General features: G+C 48.2%; 2 protein-coding genes across 3 annotated transcripts in view; one reads left to right on the forward strand and one right to left on the reverse strand.

The window, feature by feature from the left end:
* Window positions 1-20,549, forward strand: part of LOC8039788 (putative oxidoreductase GLYR1 homolog) — an 82,631-nt gene that overhangs the window by 17,743 nt on the left and 44,339 nt on the right. For both annotated transcript variants that reach the window (XM_042289946.1, XM_042289945.1), the window contains 2 exons: window positions 5,295-5,543; window positions 8,010-8,183. In XM_042289946.1, coding sequence (XP_042145880.1) covers window positions 5,295-5,543; window positions 8,010-8,183 — 423 coding nt within the window. The remainder of the gene's footprint in view (window positions 1-5,294; window positions 5,544-8,009; window positions 8,184-20,549) is intronic.
* Window positions 14,715-19,530, reverse strand: LOC8039792 (leucine-rich repeat and immunoglobulin-like domain-containing nogo receptor-interacting protein 2). The gene is made up of 3 exons (XM_002413683.5): window positions 19,247-19,530; window positions 16,477-18,471; window positions 14,715-16,323 (listed from the first exon to the last, which is right to left on the reverse strand). Exons 2-3 carry the CDS (start codon window positions 18,439-18,441, stop codon window positions 15,685-15,687), a joined length of 2,604 nt encoding a protein of 867 aa, XP_002413728.4. The 5' UTR covers window positions 18,442-18,471; window positions 19,247-19,530; the 3' UTR covers window positions 14,715-15,684.

The following is a 20,549-nucleotide window of genomic DNA, read 5'->3' on the forward strand; positions in this document are numbered from 1 at the left end:
AACATACACTTTTATGGAAATGTGTATTGAAAGCCTGCAGCCCGCGTTGGCCCACCCTGAAACCCCGCTCAGAAAACTTGGAACATAACAAAGGCGAGTGAGCAGTGAGACGTGTGACGGAGCAAGGTACGAGCTGAAAGCTATCTATTTGTTTATATTTACCTCTTTGCAAGTCGGTTCCATCACCTGTCACACTCTCGTGCAGTTTTGCTTTATATGTTTTGTGTAATTTTGCTTTATAATGTTTTGTGTAATTTTCATGTAATTTTGCAAAAAATTATTCAAATAAAATGTTCATTGAAACAATGTTTAAGTTCACGTGGAGTTATCTGCACACCATATTTCCTTGAGTTTTGAAAACCAGATGACATTTAACCTCTATCTTGACATTCTTAAAACTCATATGCTGCTCCCAACTTGCTCGAAGACCTTGTTTTTGCTGCTCCCAGCCTGCTCCAAACTGTAGCTTTTTCTGCTCCCAAGATTGCTCCAAAGCTGCTTTGCCCAGTTCCATCCCTGCATTAGGAATTTTTGGAATCTCCGCTCTCGCACATCTTCAGGGCCTTTCAAAGCCATGCACGAGCAGTCTTGCTGTTTTCGAAAAAGTCGTGAAAAGACATCACGACTGGTTTCAGTGCAGGGGATTATACCTGGCAAGCTTGCGATTGCACGCACTGCCGACATGACTGACAGGCGCTTGGCAGCCGAATGATCCTTTTATGACATGACGACTGGTCGTAGGTTTTTAAGTTTGTTATTATCCAAAACGATTGAAAACAATGCCTGGACATTACCCTCAAAATTTGAAACTTGAACTCAGTATTTGTGAAGTAAAAGACGAATTTCCCATAGCCGAATTTGAAGCACCCGGGCGATCCGCGCCAATGCAGTGACGACAAAAGATTGAGTCGTCCTTCGATTCGAGTTTCTCTCATGCCTCGGAACCGTCCCGACTCAAAGTGTCGTGTTCGCCAACGTCCTGCAATCGGCCGCTCTTCTTTGTGCCTGCCGCCTATCGCTGTGAGGAGGCGACGCTTCACTTTTGAGTTGGAAGTTCTTTTAGGGCCCTTTCAGCGATCTCAAATTCTTTGAAACGGTGTGAGGTCGAAGAGAATGTGCAGTGAACTTCTGTGAGCAACGTGAGGGGTCACGTGGCTCTGGTTCTGCAAGAAAGGCTGCCCTCTGTGGTGTCACAACCAAAACTACAGTACACGAACGCCAAACCCTGTATTCTTGACCGTTTGACGATTTCCTTTTCGAAGTCCAAGAGGTCGTCAGGCTCCTAAAAAAGTTAACTTTGTCCGACTCACCGATCATCCTCAGTGCTACATGCGCCTAGCGCCGCCAGCGCCTCCATGTTTTCCAAGGGAGGTTAAAAAACCGGGAAGCAGCGTCACTCCGGACTCCGATGTAGTGCGTTTGCATTTGCGTTCAAAAACATGTTCTACGAATGTCGTTTTTAAATATTATAGAAATGTCACTTACAAAGCTTCTAAATTTCGTAATTTCTGACGTCGCAAATAAAAAGAAGCGAGGGGTTAAGAAGAGAGAGGGAAGGGCACCAAAAACACAAACGCGCCTGCACGTAAGAAAGTATTTTTTTGTGGTATTTCTTGTGTATGGCTACAACTCGCATCGTTTTAGACAACCCAACCTTTGGAGTGCCAGTGCCCCTTTATAAAGGAGCTGTGCAACAATTTCAGGGCTTTGCTTAAATAATTTGGGAGTTTGTGTCTTAACCTTTCTGAAGTAAAGATCAAAAAACCATTTTGCCTGCATATCCTAGTTTTTATTTTAGAAATTGACAAAGATTGGGGTTTTCGGCACCTCTCAACTCCTTCATCTTCCGAGTCACGTGCGCTGCGACGTGAAAGAGGCACGCACAGGGTTTCGGTGCAGCTCTTTTTCTAGAGCCATCAGTGAGCAGCGAGAACTCGTCAGCTCGCGACCACGTGACCACGTGCTTGCTTAGCGCAATCAACACAGCAAAAGGAGGAAAGTCTCGTCCGGCTCTGCCCCCATCCCCTTCCGGCTTCTGTTCGCGGTAGCAGATAGAGCTGACAGTTTTGTTGACCTCGGATAGATGGCGCCTCTAAAACTCCGTAAAATAAAAGTTTTGTCGATGATACCAGGGTTTTGATGCATTTATATTTATGTTGGGACAGCAAGATTTAAAGAAACATTACCTTTTATCGAGCAGATACTTGCACAACTTCCTATCTTTTTACAAGTCCCCCATTGACGTCACGCCGCGTGGTTCTCATGGCCGCCGGTTGCGGCTGCAGGCCGGGAAATGTTCTAATTTTTGCCTCGCAATTACGCGGCGGAATTGGAACATTTCAAAGGCCAGATGACCAGATGAGAAAGAAATAATTTTTTCCATTTCCATTTATTGTGGTTCAACACTAATAGTGCACACTCCTGCAAATTTTTATTGCAAAGTCTGAAATATTTACGGAGAAGTAAAACATTTTCGGGAAGCCGACGGTGCAAAATCGTGTTTTGAAAATGTGAAACTTCTATGTTTCCTATTCTCTAACAGCCGTGACTCTGCACCTGCACACCCTAGAATGGCGACCATACTTTCGTTGGAAAGAGCATTTTGTTTCACAGTTTAAGTACCTTAAGTATATTTGGTCGAGAGCTGACACTGTTCGGGCAAGAACGCTATAGATTTCTGCTTTCCCGTGGAAAAGGCTGTGGACATGGCCAAGAATCGCAAAGCCCTCCCTGACTGAAGAAAAAAGTAACTAAAACCAATATTCGTTTATAGAAAATTATGTGGGTTTGTCTGCATTGTGTTTCGACGATGCTTGCCCTGCCCATAATTGCCGACGCTGGTTCGTGTATTGCACGCATACCCAATTCCTCACTCGTGTCATAATCAATGTCCACATGTCGACAACAAAGTGACACTGGAAGAAGGCGTTTTAAACTCGGACTTGCTCAGCAAGGCCATGCAGGAGATCGGGTGTAAGCAGAAGGCATTACCTATCCTCTTGGTGCTTTCTAGTTGTCACCACCACCAGTAATATCAAGTGAAGTGCTGTGGAAACTTGAAATAGATTTTCTTCTGTTTCACTTTTTGCAGCAACTTTTGTTATAGGAAAGCTATCATTTCAATGAATTGCAGAATTTTTTCTTTGCTGTGAATATTTCCGAACTGAAATTTAATCAGGAATGTGGCTAAATATTGATTTTTCTATTTAAATAAAGTTCTTATTGCCTAAAAGTAAGGTTTTGATGAGAAGAAAATGCCTCATTACAGGGAATGCCTTTCAAATTGTGATTTGCACAAAAAAAAGCGCAGATATTAGGGTAAAAAATAGATAGCCGCACCCCCCTATATGTTCTAGTTACACCTGAAGCGTAGAAATGCTCAATAGTTTGCAGCTATTTTATATGAAAGATTTCCTTGCCAAGTGAGGCAACTTACATCAATAGCTGTATACCTCCCCCTCTAGCTTATCGGAGAATTGTCCTACGAAGATGAAACGTCAAACAGTGCATATAGGCTACGAGGTGAGCTTCAGATTTCATTAATACTAGTGATGGACCGAACCTGCCGAACTTTTGAAGAAAACTTTGGCAAAGGTTCGGCAAAAATTCGGCAAATGTCTGCGCACGCGCGACAACGCGACGGGGCCGTGGAATGCAATTGGACGCCGTGCTGTCGTGCGATTATTATCGTGCTGTGCAGTACAACCAGCAGTTACGGCGAGGTGTGGGGCTGTGAGGGAGTGTGGCTCTGTTCAATACGTTCTGTCTCAAGAATAGAAGATCGACCAGTAATTTACGGAGTCCTCTGTGCGAGTGACAAATGATGCGGTACATTCTGGATAACGTGATTTTCATTTGTCATTTCCAGTGATGCAAGGGAGTAGTTGCAACATTGGCACGCAATTACTTTAAAGCACTTCTCGCAATTATAACTATTCAGTTTTCGGCTCGGAAGTTGTGTGCCAAAACAAAATAATATTGCTCTTTCAATTAGCGTTATTTCGCGATTTTCATGTATCTGCATAACACTAAACACAAAGCTATCATGCTCGACGTTGCACATCCGACATTCCTAACTCTCCCTATCTTCCTAAATGTTTGTGTGTGTCCTAACACCAGAAACTATTATTGTAGAGATTAAAAACAAGACATTGCGAATATGGGATGCACACTTTCATGCAAAGCTGACGTCAAGTGACTCAAATCGAAAAACAAGCATATTTACAATAGTAATATTATCTCTTCTGGTGAAAGCTCAGCAACCGTTGCATTCATTCTCGCGCACAAAACGGTGACTCCCAGAGAAAGCAAGAATGCAGCATTATTGCCTTCATTTTAACAATGTACACATGCAGGCTTGCTCTGATAATGCCTCGAAACCGAAACTCTCGTAGCGTGATTTGTGACTGCGCCATGCTGGCTTCTACCCAACCTCGTTGTCACGTCACTTCTGCAAGGAGTCACTAAAATTGTCAGTAAACACACAAAAACGTCACCGATACAATTATATTGTAGAATATCACCTTATTTAGTAATAACTGTGTCAATATGCATTACATAAATAAAACCTGGAGAAGGGGAACAAGAAGGACAAAGTACAAACATAAATCTCCAAACACAGCTAGGTGACTGGTGAGCTACCGAAAAAATCCGCCTGGTCCAGGTATCGAACCCGGGACCTCTCCATTACAAGTGGAGCGCTCTACCAACTGAGCTCTACCAACTGAGCTGGACAAGAATGACGAAAATTTTCGTCATTCTTGTCCAGCTCACTTGCACCTTTGCATTTAATTGCATTATAATTATAACCTTAAATTTGCAAGCTTCACCCTTGTTGGTGTTAGACTGATGGCAACTGATAAAACCCGTTTGCTCTACTGACGTCTAACCCCTGGTTAGCTCAGTTGGTAGAGCTCTCCACTTGTAATGGAGAGGTCCTGGGTTCGATACCCGGACCAGGCGGATTTTTTCGGTCGCTCACCAGTCACCTAGCTGTGTTTGGAGATTTATGTTTGCATTACATGTTGCATTTAAGTTAAGAAGAAAGAAAAACAACATTTTTTCGTTCGAAAAAACTAAATATCAACGTTAAGTCTGGTACCAATGTATTTTGCCGAATCTTTAGAAAACTTCTGCAAAAGTTCGGCTCGGCCGAATCCCAAAATTTGGCGCCGAACTTTTGATTCGGTAGAAGTTTGACCCATCGCTAATTAATACTGAGCGACTGGTTTAAAAGTTGACATTTGAAGGTGTTGTCACCCCTGAAGGCGTTTTTGCGGCGTTTGCTAACGCAGGACCAGGCACACAGGCTGTCCAAACGAACGTCCTCCGAGAGCAGTAGTACGGGCTCGGCGAGCGCCAAGCGTGCCAAGCATGCCAAGGTAACCGCCGACAAGGGGCCCCCCGCAACGCCTTCTACACCCAACAATACCAGTGGAAGCATCGCCAACAGCACGGCGCACGTCTCGTCTCCCAACGCCACCTCGCCCTCACCCTCCAAGTCCCCTTCGAACCTCCTTCGCCAGTCGTACGTCAGCCGACCGGTGAGTGAACGCCCTCATTATGGTGCCCGAGGCACGATATTGATCATCGCGTGGGCTAGATCTTACTCGCCCCTCGCAGAGCGAGCGAGGATAGCAGTCGTAGACGATTTCTCTGCTAACGGAAGCGAAGAGTGCGATTCGTTTGCTACAGAGTCATTTGCGGACAGAAGTAAGGAGAGGAATCCCCGTTTGTCGTCTGCTAACAGATAAAAAGAGAAAAGAAAGTTGACCGTCTGCTACGAACTGAGTGAGATTAGATGCGGGCCGAAATTGTGATCTTTGTTAATTAAATTGGAAGCTCGAGCTGTGTTTGCTAATCTTGAGTTGTTCTGCTGTCGTACACGAGCTGAGATCAACCGATCTACGAAGAAGTACTAAGGACAAGAACATCAGAGGCAGCGAGACCTCTCGTTATTTGTGCTTTGGTGGAACGTTCCCACCAAAATATTGCCTGACTGTGAACTTGCGAACAAGTCTAAGGTTGCCTATGCGTCAGCCATACCGCCATGACCAATTGGCAGCCGAGAACGCTCTCGGTCTCACCTTGACAGAAATCAAACCCCCGGAGCGTGCGTCTGCCTGGTGAGTTTACCCGTAACTCAAACGTGGTCCCTCAATATCTGCCCGACGACGTTCCAGAAACGTCCCGCTGTTGCCTGTCGCGCTCTTGGCGGTGACACAGTGGCGGAGATGGCTGCAGCAGATGTTTGTTTCGACGCAGGTCGCAAAAGCGGGCAGTAAAGTCTTGGTAGTGACGCATTCCTGTAACTTTACATTTTTTTTTTTTGTCAGCTTTTAAAGGGGTCATGAAACGCTTTTCCAACTTTTTCCTGTTTAGCTTTCTTCTTCAACTCATAAATCATTCTACCAAACAGTTCAAGAAGACGAAAAGAGGGGAGGCCCCTCCTGCTCAGAATCTGGTTTGTGTACCCGGACAGAGCCATTGTCCCCCTAGAAGATTACCCCGTCGCTCAAATTTCAGACAAAAGTTGCTTTCCCCACCCCGTTCACCCCGAAGCGGACAGTGCTGTGGAAGCTACGTGCTCGTTGGGCCAGCCACACTTGCCACGTGATCACGCTCCTTCGCGCATACCCACGCGCAGAGAATGAGATCAAGTGATGAAAGGGAGGCGGCTGATTGGTCCGGCAAGCGCGTAGCTTCCACCACAATGTCAGCTTAGGGGGGAAGAGACTAAGTGAGGTCCGGTTTCGTGTGACGTACGTTTGGACCCCATGACGCGCTTTTGGGTCCGCGATGTGTCACAGTGAAAAGGCAGAGAGCTTACGAAGTGGAGGAGGTACGAAATAGTCCGCTGTGTTTTCAAATTATCGCACTGAAAGTCAGGCTTTTGACTTTCTACCTTTTTTCTTTTGGCCCACTGAACGATATGCGATTAGTAAAATCCCAATCTAAAATGATTTATCCCAACCCAAAATTCATTTCATGGGCCTTTTAAGTGTAACCTGGTGCTTTTTTGAACTGTAACTTGTAACGACGAGGGCAACAGCATTATTTTTGTCTTTGCCTTTCACACATTCTTTGCATTAAGACGTCATTGAACGGGTACAAGCTAGCCGTTCCTCACGTTACTTTTTAAAAAATACCTTGCCCAAGACTGTTGAGATGGGACGCAGTGACGACGGCGACCCTTGGATCCGCTCGCATTATTCGCCGGCATTTCTGCGACCAGCTGCCAGGATCGCGACAGCGTGGCACGTTGCCTGGATGGGACTGTAAACAGAACAGTCGGAGATGCATTCCAGGCACCATACCATTTAATGATGCACGGCGCCTCTAATTTGGGGGGCCATTTCGACCAAAGACATGCCTTTGGATAACCAACATCGGGCGCAAACTAGTTGAAACTTGGAGCAGCCCCCGACACAACCATTATTGGCATGGCTTTGCAACGGATTGGGTGTGCGCGAGGTGTGGCCCGCTAGGCGTAGCGGGAGGTCCCTGTGTTGCGCAGCGTATTTCCCGTCAGATTTGGCGGAGAAACTTTCCCTGGTGAAATCGACGGGGAAACTGCGACGTCATGCGAGGCGTTTCCCCACAGGGTCTAATGAGTGAATAGCGACGTCACGCAAAGAGTTTCCCCGCCAGGTTTGGCGGGGGAATCGTGACGATGCAGTCTTTTCACCTTTGCCGAATTCACGGTGCTAGTGTGTAGTTTGTGCGCAGCAGAGTGCGACTTTGTAGTCAACGACCGGGCGAGAACGGCAAGACGTCTCTTTTGAGCGCCTGGCCTCCACCAGACGCTCGTCGTCTTTTGCGGCGCTTTGGCTGCACCTGCACATGCGAGGCTTACCAAATATTGAGGTGCTATCAAAGCCAGGGATCTCGCACCGGAGTCCTGACAGCCGAAAGGCCTCCTTGGCATTCTCATTTTCTTTTGCAACAGTAGTGCAGCCGTCATGGCGCGGCATCCAATGACGGTGAACGCGGTACCGGTTGGTTCTCAGGTGACGCCTCCACTGGACGTGGAGCGGATATCGGACGTGCTGAAGCAGAAGCGGGTGAGCCCGTCGAACCTCAAGTTCGGCTTCCTGGGCCTGGGCAACATGGGGCAGGGCATGGTGAAGAACCTCATCAACTCGGGCCACCACATCACCGTCTGGAACAGGACGCCCTCAAAGGTCAGGACGGCTCACTTTCTTTTTTTAATGCAATGCACGTTTATGCTCTTAATCTTAGGAAGTGTAATGTTTGTCTGTTACACATACTTTAAACTTAAGTGAAGTTATATGACAGCCGCATGGCTGTTGTTTGATCTACGATGAACCTGAGCCGTACGTGTGCGTCCATCGTAGTGCTAACGTCAAACTGTCTCGCGCATTGGGTGGTCTGTGCATGTGCTCTTGTTCACAGTAGCTGTCCGAGCAAGCGGCGCACCGTTTTTAGGCAATGGCGGGCATAGCATCGTGTGTACAAGCCATTGCATCCACCCTCGCTTGTTTGTGAACTCCTCCGTGAGAGTGCATATAAACGAGCGTTAGGAAGTTTTAGAATGGCATGCCCATAAACTTTGCATATCCAAAGAAATAGCATAATCGCCAGTGCACGCGTGCCGAACTCAAGCGGCGTCTTGAGTTTTTGGCACGCGCAATATATTTGCGAAGATTGCATGTATACCCAAACTCGCCCCAAAGCCTCTGCGTTGCTCTCGCAAGGCGGAAGAAGTTGGCTAAAGCCAAGAAAAGCCAAATTCGAAAATGGCGGCTCCTAGGGCTGCGGCCGCCATGAGCGCGACATCAGCGCCATCTTTGCAAGTGTGATTTTTTATACGGGACGACACTGCACTTCTGCGGAAGGTGCATGTCACAAACGGTTTGGAAGACCTAGCTAGGTGGGCAACGATGGCCAAAAACTTGCTGCTTGCAACAAGCAAATACTTCTCAGCAAAGGTCAGTGCACCAGGCCAGTGATGCGCCAAATGCTTCATTTTGCGCGAGGGGCAATTTCCTGTGCCATCCTGATAAACATCCACCATATTGCACCAAATTGTGTGGCTGGCCGAATTAGGCGACGACTTGCGCCACCTATCAGCCGCATGCAACGTGAGCCACGGTGAAGGGGACACCTAGCGGCTGTGCTGTCAACCGGGGCAGGTGCTTCTTTTTTAGGCAAACGCAAGCCGTTCCGAGCACATGACAAAGCTGGCAGGCTTGAAGGGGCACTCGCGTGGATTCTGAGATTGTCTATTTATTGTCATAACTCAATCTATGGGCTCTAAGCATTCTAAAAAACCCAAATTCACATTAAGCTCGGCCGATTTCCCTATTAAAAATCCAATCAAAGATCGTACCACGCCCTCCTTTATGTGTCGTGGCACAGAACATTGGGGTGCACCTCTGGATGGGAAGGCAGCTGGGAGAGTATGCGACAGCCAATCACAAATGACGGCTTCCCAGTAAACTAAATTTTCGAATATGTGCGTTTTCTAGAAATCAGTTCGCCAGGAAGCCGTCACTTGTGATTGGCTGTTGCCTGCCCTCCCCTGTAGCCTTCTCATCCAGTGATGCCCCCTGGTGTTCTGTGCCTGCACCACAACACAGAAAGAGGGACGAAGCACGATCTTTGATCGTGCTTCGCCCCTCTTTCTAAAGTAGATGATGACTTCAGAATCCACTTGAGTGCTTCTTTAATGGGTTCTTTCTGTTCAAAATAAACAATGCACAGAAAGTTGCATCAACAGTTGTGTCAAGTTTTTTTATATGAGAAATATCTGTTTAGTAATCCCTCTGGTTGAATTTCTATGAAAGATAGGGATTTCATAGTGAAGCCCTCTGGAGACCCACATTACAAAATGGCATTACTGTATACAGAAAAGAAAAAACAAAACTTAGTAGGAGATTTTTTAACTTAAAAATTCTCTGAACAAATTAGGTGATCATAAGATTTCATAACTGCATGCTCAAAAGTACTTTGCAAAGTGATATTTAGGTGCTCAAGAGGGCTCCAAATTTCATGCTTATATGCTCCAAAGCACTCCAGAAGCCATTTTTAAGTGCTCAAAAGTGCTACAGAATTTGCTGTAAAGTGCTACAGAATTTGTTTTTGAGGTGCTCCAAAAATTGCTCCAAATCACAATTTTTTAGTAGCATCAGTGCACTAGGCCGCTCTTTGTGAGGCAAGGCAAGCGGACACTACCAGTTGACCGCTTCATCATGTTCTCAAATTTAAGAAAATCCAAAATATTACTCGAGCCTAATACATTTCTTTAAAGCGATAGCTCTACGTGTGATACTTTGCAGGGATTTTGGTGTTAGCGCTTGTTGTCTCTCTTCGGAGCAGGTGTTTCCACTGCCCGCACCGCGCGAAGAGGGCAGAGCCCCGATGACCTGCCAATAACGATGTGATGACTAGGGAGCGTCAATAGAGCCTCTTCCCTTGTCGTGTGCTGACGATAAATTCAGAACAAGTGTTTTCAAAGATGACTCGCGTTACATCAAATCCCACTTTGCAGCACCCATGTTGGAGGTGTTTGAGAACTTCGACCGCGTTCAATTTTATTTTAACATCTCTACTTCTTGAACCCAACTCGAAATGTAAAATACTCGCATGTTCTGGCTTAAACTCGTCGCCTTGCGCCCGGCTTTCCCGCAGAGCTTCGCCTCGTTTATCTGCATGCGTCCCCCTCTCCGCTCATCACTAAACGTCGACATTACCCCCTCCCTTTGCCGCTCAACATCACTGGGAAAACCCGCGTCTTCACTTGCTTCATCAGCGCCGCAGAGTCTTTCTAATGGCACCGGCGCTCCAAGGCCGTGCTCTGTCTAAGGAGCAAGCGCTTCCGCGGTTCGCAGCCGGCGTCAGAGGCTCATCACAGCTCACCACATGGTCGCAGTTTTAGTGCATTGCAACACGTTACCAATCTGCACCATTGTTACTAATAGTTTGTTTTAGCATGGCGTAAATGCAGGATACCTTTCAGTGCGCCATTGCAACCGGCATCTCGTGCTGCACCTTTGAAGCAAGATTTCCAGCACGAGACAGGAGCGTTGCCGTGCCCACTGTATCCTGTGGTAACGCTATGCTAAAACTGCATTATTAATGCTATCGGTGTAATTGGTGTTTTTATTTATTGCTCTATAGAAGAAGATATTCTAATATACTGTACTAGCTGCGAAATGTTTTGGTGGCACCCTTCTATTGTTCCCTCTTGTGACGTCATGACCTTGTGAACAACAAGTTTGGTGGTGTTTGTAATGAGCAGTGTGGAAGCTTGAAATCATTGTGCTCTGAAACCAACACTGCCAACACCGTCAAAATTGAAGTTCTTCGTTACTCTTAGTTCCGTCGATGAGAAATCCTTTGCTGACAGCACTCTGCCAATAGAACTGTTGCAAAACGTGTAGCACTACTCCAGCAGGGAATTTTGGGAACCCTCGGTACACATCACGCGCTTTCTCGTTGTGCCTCCGCGACTGCGTGCGCGTCCCGGCAGCTACCGCCAGCAGCCGTTGCAGCCGCCATTCCTCCCATCCATCGAGTCGTACGTCGTTGGCACCGTACCGCATCTGTGGCAGCGTAACGGCATCGCGACAGGTGAACTTGTTTAAATATGTTACCCGTCGTAACTTACCTTCACGTATTGAAGTGTCGCCAAATCCATTTAGTTTGCACTGCAACCATGGCAGGTTTTGATCAGGTTCGACAAAGCATTGGTGCAGCAGACGACAGAGCCGGTACAAAGGAGAGGGATGAGAAAGGGGCAGCCGTTGGCTCGTCGCTCGCCCAACTCGGCTGCTCGATGGTTGTTGCTGTGGTAACCTGCGCTTGCTCTCGTATGCCACGTGGTAGCGGGAGGAGAGGCGTACCGAGGACTCCCATTATTCGTCGCGCGCGGGCTTTCGAGATCTTTGCAAAGGGTCTATTGTGGAAGGCCGACCACAGCGACGGTTTCGATCGTGCACGTCGCCAATACCAGCACCTGTGCACCGTGTTATTCGCAGTGTCGCAACCTGCCTCACCAAAACTGTCTGTTGTAAGCACTCGTCAACAAACTGCTGACTTACGCAGTTGCGCTTAACAATGCTACAAGCATTTTTTACTTGCCTTTATAATTACCCAAAGGCAAGTGTGCATAGTCCGTTTTCTTCTTAAAGTGCTTGGAGCAAACTTATTCCTAGTGTCAATCGCTCGACACACAGTTGAGCGAGCAGCTTTCTTCACTTTTGGGAAAGAATAGACTTTTCATAGATCGCACGCAAGAGGTTTGCGCTGGTAGCAGAAGCTTTTGTCGTCACATTGAGCACAAATTGAGCTGGCGACCGTAGGACCCGAAATTCACAGCATGCATGGCCAACATTCCGTGGAATAAAGAGTTCTCACGGAAATATCAAAATTTGAATTAATTTTCGTTCTATGATACCCAGACATATATATCCTTTGGAAACATTCCAATCTTTTTACAAGAGATGCCAAAATTGACAATTTCGTAAATGTGACCTCCAAAATTCAATGAAAAAAAAATTCTTTGTAGTGGAATAAGTATTTTACATGCATTCAAGAGTTTCATTACTGCTTATTGATATCCTATGACTGTCATCTAAAATATTTTCGGGGAACATTGCGTTCTTCAGTTGAAATTCTCAGTTTAGTTGGTGTCCAAGAAAGTTGGGAATGCAATCTACGAAAAGTCTCGAATTGAATTAGGCATTCCTGTCTCTTCGTGCAACGCTGTTACAAAGCGGAACACAACCATTCTTATTTTAATGCAGTCGGTTGTTTTAGTTAAAACTTCATGATGCACGAACATGCCGTCCAGAGCCATTCGGTAACAGGAGCACAAAGGCCGGCAGTCCCTGCCACGTTCGTCCGCGAAAGGACAAGTGGCAGGCTGGAGTTGCAAATAGCGCGTGCGGTAAAGTTTGTTACATGGTGGCTTTGAATGTACGAGATGCCATGAATTTGGCGTTGCGGCAGAACGCCATTCAAAACTCTTGCGTAGTCTGCGCCGACGTTGGCACTGAGAAGTGCTAAAATTGGGTATACTCTTCTACTGCCTTGCAAAATATGCAGTGTCAGTGATGGTTCTAATTCTGACACCATGGTTGCAGTGTGTAGTTAGTGAATATTGACTACATTCTAAGGTCATTTTGAATTCTGCAAAACATCGAGAACAAGTGGAACTTGCATTGGATCGTGCTTTTTATCCCGCTGTCTGTGTTTCATCCGATGTGGAAGATTTGCAACAAGATATTGCGTTTGTCTCAAACAGCTTGCGCCAGAACTTAATTTTGACACTCAAATCTTTTCTTTTTTTTCTGCCAGTTTTTGAAATGGTCAGGCTTGCATCTTTGTTCCTTGTAATTGCCGAGAAATGGCATCCCAGCTCGCACTCCTCTGCTCTTACAGAACCATACACAGTGGCTCCGAGACCTAGTGTCACTGTCGGTCAGCATGGCGGGCAAAATAGGTAAAATTGCTAATTTCGCCCCACAACCCAGAAATTCAAATTCAATATTTTTACGTGAAATTTGTTACTTTTTTTTTTTTTACGGATGCAATAAACTGATTTTTTACTTTCAACTGCTATTTCCGTGTTGCCATTATCTTTTGTGGTCCACCTCTCGGGATGACGCATTCGACTTCATAGTTAAAAACTCATTGGCTCTTGCTGCAAGTGGATTCGCATTGCGAAATGGCGTGTGGCCGTATTGAAAAAATCCCAAATCCTAAAAAGAGGATCAAAACAAAATCGTCCTTTTCGTTTCCCTTGTCTCGGGGTTTTCCGAGTATGATTGTGCACCAGCTTGGAAACCAAAGCAAGGGAATAAAAGGCTAGTACTTTGTTTTGCTCATTGTGTTGAAATCTAGAATTCGAAGATGTAAAAATAGGCGCAGGGTAGACGACAGCGTAAGCAAGGAGCAAGCATCGTCCGCTGTTGGCCCTCATACTTCTGGGACATTGTGTCACATCACCGATTGCTGTTCACTCACCGACTGCTGTTCATTTGGCACGTGCGGAAGTGTAGTGGCGACATCACTCCGTTGTGGGCTATGTGGCCAAGGGAGAGTGTGCGCTCTCATTGGGAGATTATTTAGACATTAACAAAGCCTGGCTTTTGTTAGAAATAGCAATGATACTTGTTGTGGTCAAGTCTATCTGCACGTCCCAGCATCACTTTAGCAGAGTTGGAAAAAGTTGTGATTGCCCTGCCAGGTTAAAAAAATCAGGTGTATGATGCAGTCCCGATTTGTTTTAACACGTGATGCGTTTTGGGTCTGGTTTCAAAACCCAGAGCGGCTCAAAATGTTGCAACGAATGTCTGATAACATGGCCGGCTGTTACCACAGAAGACTGCATCGCCCAGCAGGAATCGAACCACTGACCTCTTTCCGCGATTCAATGAAAGCCTTTTGAAAGGAATGAAAAGGTTCGAGTGAGCAAGGGAATGAAAAGGTTCTGCGAGCCTTGTATGCCGTGTTCTGTTAGCAGGTATCTAATCGGGTTGTTTGGTGTCATCAAACCGCATGATATTCTCTTATCTAAATGACACCCAGCAACTTTTTTTTTTATAAGTGTTGTCTTGGTGGGTTGCTATGCTTACTCTCCCAAAGCTTCTATCATCTTTCTCTCAGTTCTTCCTAGCCGCATTTTTGTTGGTCCACGTCAGTTGTTTTGGATCACTAATGAATGCAAGTATGAATCACACACTTCCTTTTTAACTAAAAATAGGCACAGGGTTTTATTTCGGTTGAAAACAACGACGAAAGAAAACAACCCTGAAAACACCCCCAATGTCTGGAACCAGAATTAATCAAAATGTAGGTAGCACTCTTAAATTGGGAGAAAAAAAAAAAAAAAATAAAGATAACAGGTCCATGAAACGAATGAAGTATATTACTATGGCCTAGGCAGAAATGGCAAAGGACCTTGCTCGAGTAGTATGTCGGGGGAGCAGACGTGTTAAGTGATGTTCATTGGTGCCCTAAGTGAAATGGATGCCTCAGCTACCGTGACGACAGTTGCACGTCGTCTGGCAATTCCCGAAGCTCGCCAAATCTGAGCGCAATGGAACGAAGAACACCAAGGGAGCGGAGTACGCCTGCCTAAGAAAGTGTGCGAACACAAGCGCATCCCCCTCCTATCACAGAAAAATCGGTTCGACTAATCTACTCGCCACTGTCTAAGACTAGACCGAAGAGAAGAGCCGCAGTTGCCCAAATTCCTCGGTCACGCGCAAGCATGCCATGTGGAAGATACGTGGCTTACACCACCTTTGCATTGCCGGTCAGTGGACCTCAACGATATGTAGGCGTTAATCCGAAAAAACGCCCCGGTACGAAAATAAGCGGCTACCCAAACCTCTCCGCCATTTGAGACGAATGAGTCTAGGTTAGGCCTTTTTCCAGACAAGCCTGTTTCCCTTGCCCCCCCACCCCCTTAATCGAAACCACAGTCATTTCCACTTGCATTCGGATGAAGCTAGCCGCAGCACGACTCGCGCCAAATCAGCTTCGTCTGCCCGGGCTGTTCACATTGAGCCTCGGTTGTGGGAGTCTTCCGGAAACCCGAGAAATGTCTGGTTTAAGACCAGAATGAATCCGCACCATGCCAGAAACGGGCCATGCTAAACTAAGTGGTCGCATTCTTCTCTCGTTTCAAGTAAGTTCGATCCAGGCACACTGTCAGACGGCCGTTTCGTGGGAAATGTCCTCGGCGGCATCTGCTTCCGCCGTGGCCTCATAGTGATGGACTGTCACTTCCAGGGGCACCGTCTTGTGGTTGCCGTTCTCTCCAGAGGTAGAAGGTGCGTCACCCACGCTGGCGGCGTCCACTTTGATCGACGATGGATTGTTAGCGCTCGAAGAGGGCACGTCTTCCATCGAAACAAAGAGGCGTGACCGTGCCTCGAGGTCGTCATTGAAGCAGGTGTCTTCGAAGGGAAAGTGGGGCTGGAGAACCACCTCGTCGGGAGAGACTTCCGAGAGGCTGTCCGGGGTGTAGTAGGCAGACAGCTGGCTCTCAGTATCCAGTTGGTCCAAGAACAGCGGGAGCGGAAGGATGTCGAGCGGCGGTGGCGGCGGCATGAGGCCCAGCTCGGCGGGGTCGAAGATGATGGAGTCGGTGCGGGCGCAGACGCTGCGGCAGCTCTCGAGGTTGAGATTCTCCAGGATCTTGTTGAGGTGTTGCTGCTGGAGCTTGTAATTCTCGCGCAGCTTGTACAGGTGGGTCGTGCTGAACTTGCGGATGCGATTGCGCTGGAACACATAGTTCTCCCGCAGCCGGTCGATCTGGGACACGCCATAGTCCCGAACGCGCTGGACCTGCGATGCAGAAATTACTTCAATGAGACTAGCTCAGCTCTGCAACAGCTTGCAGGCCTGTGAGGACCTTCAAGGGTAATGATGATCATCATCATCATCAAATCTGTGAAAATTTTTAACATTAAGTGAATGAAAGCTGCAAGGAGTACATACCTGCATATAGTAGTTGTCCCTGATGCGGTCGATCTGTGCCGTGCCATAGTCGCAGAAGTCGCGGAGCCGCTCGGTCTGCCCAGAGTAGCTGTCTCTGAGCTTCTCCATCTGCAGGACACAGTTGTCCTTGATGCGTTGCACCTGACCCGCGTAGTTGTCCCGGAGACGTTCGAGCTGCTGGCAGCGGTACTGCTCGAGGCTTTCGAGCATGCGGTACAGCTGCTTCGCCCTCGGCGAGTTGGCGCCCACATCACACGGGCAGGTCAGCCCGAACCGCCGCAAAATGGCGCTCACCAGGATCCCAATCAGAGTGGCCAGCACAAAGGCCAGGGCAGTGGCACACCCCACTAGGACGCTCACAATCTTGACACGAATGAGGAAGTCGTAGTCAAGGGTCAGGTGGATGGCAACCGTGTGACGACCCAGGACGTTTGTGGCCCGGCAGCGGTAGTAGCCGCTGTCACCGCGCTGCACTTCGCGAATGAAGAGCTTCCCGTTTTCGAGCAGGACAAACTTTGGGGTGTCATTGCGGCCGACGGGACCGTTAATCGAAGAGTTGCCCACGGAAGCTCCGTACTCCCTGGTCCAGTTGAAGACGAGGCGATGCGGAGTCACCCAGGTGATGGATGGTTCAGGGCTACCCTCGACGTCGCAGTAGAGTAGGGCAGACGACCCGAGACGGTAGTGGGCCTGATTTGTGTGTTGCACGACTGTGGCATTGGTGCAAGTCATGTGCTTGTCGACGGCGTCGAGCACGGTATGGCCAGACAGCCTGAGCGGCTTGGCACAGAGAGTGGCAGACGGAGACAGGAGGTGGGCCGGTACGTGATCTAGCCAGAGGAGGAGCCAGTGGAGCCGGCAGTCGCAGAACCACGGGTTCCCATGCAGCTGGATCCGTTGCAACTGTACCAGCGGGAGGAACAGTCCGGCAGGAAGCGTGGTGAAGTTGTTGAAGCGTATGTCCAGCTTCCGTAGACTTCCCAAGGACTGCAGACTACCGGGGTCGACGGTTTCTAGTGATCGGCAGTTGGTCATGAGGAGTTCTTCTAGGGAGTCAAGTCCCTCGAAGGATTCCTTGGTTAGGCGGGAGAGAGCTCGTAGATGGGACGCATAGAGCCGGCGGAGCTTGTGCGTGTGTTTGAAGACCAGCTGTAGGCTTCGAATGGGGTTGTAGCTGATGTCCAGCACCTCCAAAGTGGGTCGGAGCGTCCCACTCTGTATCATCGCTATCTGGTTGTGGCTGATGTTAAGTGTGCGGAGAGAGTCCAGGCCCTTCAGGCTTAGGAGCCCCACGGACGTTATCCAGTTACGGTCTGCACGGAGGTGGACCAGCTTGTGCAAGGACCAGAAGACCACATTGTTGAGCTCGTGAATGCGGTTGCGTGACAAGTCCAGCATGGTGAGATTGGTCAAGTCTTGGAACCATTCGTGCTTGAGTCCTTCCAGCTGGTTTCCAGAGAGGTTCAACGAAACGAGGGCTTCGAGACCGTCGAAGCCATTCAAATTAATATCATTTAAGTGGTTGTCACTGATGTCTAGGGCCTCGAGGGTCCGTAGAGAGTAAAAACTATGGAAGCCTAGTTCTAGAAGCTGGTTCTGGTGGAGGTTGAGACTTTTTAAACTGCACGAGTTGTTGCACAGCCCGGACCAGGCGTTGTCGTCGAGGCTATCTATCTTGTTGAAGGAGAGGTCCAGCAAAGTCACTCTAGGGTCGAGGTCAAACGGCACAACCTTGAGGACCTGTCTGGAGCAGGCAGCCTCGACGGCTCCTTGATCTTTGTGGCGGCAGGTGCACGCAGCGGGGCAGTTTGAGGAGACGTCGTCATCCTGGAGACTAGCATGGACGTGGGTTACACTGGTGTCTATGGAAGCCAATCCGTGAGGAAGTCCCGCCAGCAGGACTGCCGCCACGGTAGCGTACGTGACTAGTAGTAAGACACCCCTAGCCGGACACTCTTGTTGCATCGTAGCTTAACTTCAATTGCTGCCGGAGTCCTGCGAAGGGAAGGGAGAGAAAGAGGAACAGGAGTATAAAGTCATTGTTCGCGTGCTGCGGCGGCCTCAATTGAGCCGTTTATCGCGCCGTCCTTTTATCGCAAAAGCCGAGTCTATTTGGGCTCGTCCGGACATATAGACGGCTTTCCTTTTTGCTTTTATGCTGCACGCACTATCCCCACCAATTACTTCCAAGGGTCAGATAAGGAGGATCAATCTCGATCCGAACCACCTGCGTCGGTGAAACGTGGTAGTTTGCTCGAGCAGCGCGCGTTGCTCGTGATCCTCTCCCAGGAAACCGACACCGTACCGCGAAGGAAGGAACTCCTGAATATGCGTCGCGATCCCTTTTGCGCCGAACTGAAGGTCTTCGGATGCTCCTGCCGTGTTTCCCCGAAGCCCCATATTCGTCCGACTCTCGTTTCGGCATTTCCGTGTTTTGTTTTGGCTCTTTTTGTTCTTTGTTTTCGAAGACTGACTGCCGCCGCGGTGCGGAGATGCGGCCGATCGAATAGCAACAGTACGGAGTCGAACTAGGCCTAACCAAAACTTCGCTTCGCTCGCTAGGCAGGAGCGAAGATTGGGACAAGAACGGGTGGAAGGTGTGTTTGGATCGCCTCGGCCGTTTTTGTTGTTCGTTTAATGCGGAATTGGGGGCATTCGGTCGGAATCGCGCGCGCGCGCGATGGGGGGGGGGGGGTCAGCGCTCTTGCACCAACACGGGTTTGCGCAACGATCCCTAGAAAGGGGTAGCTTTGCAGCCGTTGCCACTCACCCTAGCGCGGTTGTCGGACTGGCGCCGTTCGCTTTAGCCTGGGCCGCTTGCCTCGCACCGTGGTTCGACCGCGGTTCATTGTGAACTCGGGCTGGTGGGACAGTCGCTAGCGAGCATTTCGGACGCGAGCTTCCTCCGGCACGTCGAGACGAGCGGCAGCTCAAAGAGCGCCAACATGTCCGCTGCCTCGGCGATCGGCGTTGTGGAGCGTGGAAAGGAGGAAACCAGGCGCCGTGCTGCTTTGGGGCTTCGGCGTGGCGAGAGGGCAGAGCGAGCGCGAGAGCGGCTCTTTGGGAAGCGCTCTCGCTTTTTTCTCCTTCGCTTTCCTCCTTACTTTTTCTCTCTTTCCTTTCGGAGTTGCGTTCGGTGACGGTGGCGGCACGGCGGGTTTCTTCGATCCGTGACGTCATGACGGAAAGGAAATGTGCTGCTTGACGGGCAAAATGAACACGTTAGCACCTGGGGTGTGTTCGATTTGCAGAGAAGCGTGTCGCTTTTGATATCTGCGGCGCGTGTTCCGCCAAAACCGGTTTAATCGGAACGTACAGTACATGCGTTGAAAGACGGGAAAATACTCCTTTCTTATTTTTTTTTTTTTATATTAGCTTTGCCCGCTGCGCGGCAAACTTCTTTTATTATTTTTTTCTTGTGTGTGGGTTTTGTGTGACGGGAAAAAACGTCGTTTTATAAAGCCAAACTGTTTTTTTTTACTATTTGCAAGTTACTTATTTTTTTTTTTTTTTTACATGTCTATATTTCGGTTGTGAGGGAGGAGCATACGACCGCCTCGACTTATCTGGGCGTATCAGTGATGAAGCGGCCCGTAGTTGAATACAAAACCGTAGCTTTATTCTAGATTGCGACACAAGAGAGTGACCGACCCGATCCGGGGGGCGAATAAGTGCATCAAGGAAAGTGGAACTTTATTGATCACTCAAACTAAACATCACTTCTTCTTTTTTTTTTTTTTTTTTGCGTATGTATTGTAGCGGTTGCGCTAGGTGTTGGTTTTCGTGATCGAGGCAGCGGTCGTCCTTTTGTGATGCGCTACTCTAGGAGACTGCGTCTTAAATAAACAATGACAGCCCCCCCCCCCCCCCCCCCCTTTTCTTTTATGCGATTTTATAGGGGGGTCAGGACACTACCCGATCAATATTCTGCTAATGTCACGTGTATTTTTAATAAAGTCATAAAACGCACCTGCTCGAAACCGAAACTGGAGGAGAAAGATGCCAAAAGTCACGTAATTGTGCTTTTTTTTTTTTTTTTTTTTTAGTTAACGTGTTTGCAGCTTTTTAGAAGC

Source organism: Ixodes scapularis, unplaced genomic scaffold (assembly GCF_016920785.2).
Source record: "Ixodes scapularis isolate PalLabHiFi unplaced genomic scaffold, ASM1692078v2 PGA_scaffold13__105_contigs__length_92229423, whole genome shotgun sequence".
Classification (NCBI taxonomy): domain Eukaryota; kingdom Metazoa; phylum Arthropoda; class Arachnida; order Ixodida; family Ixodidae; genus Ixodes; species Ixodes scapularis.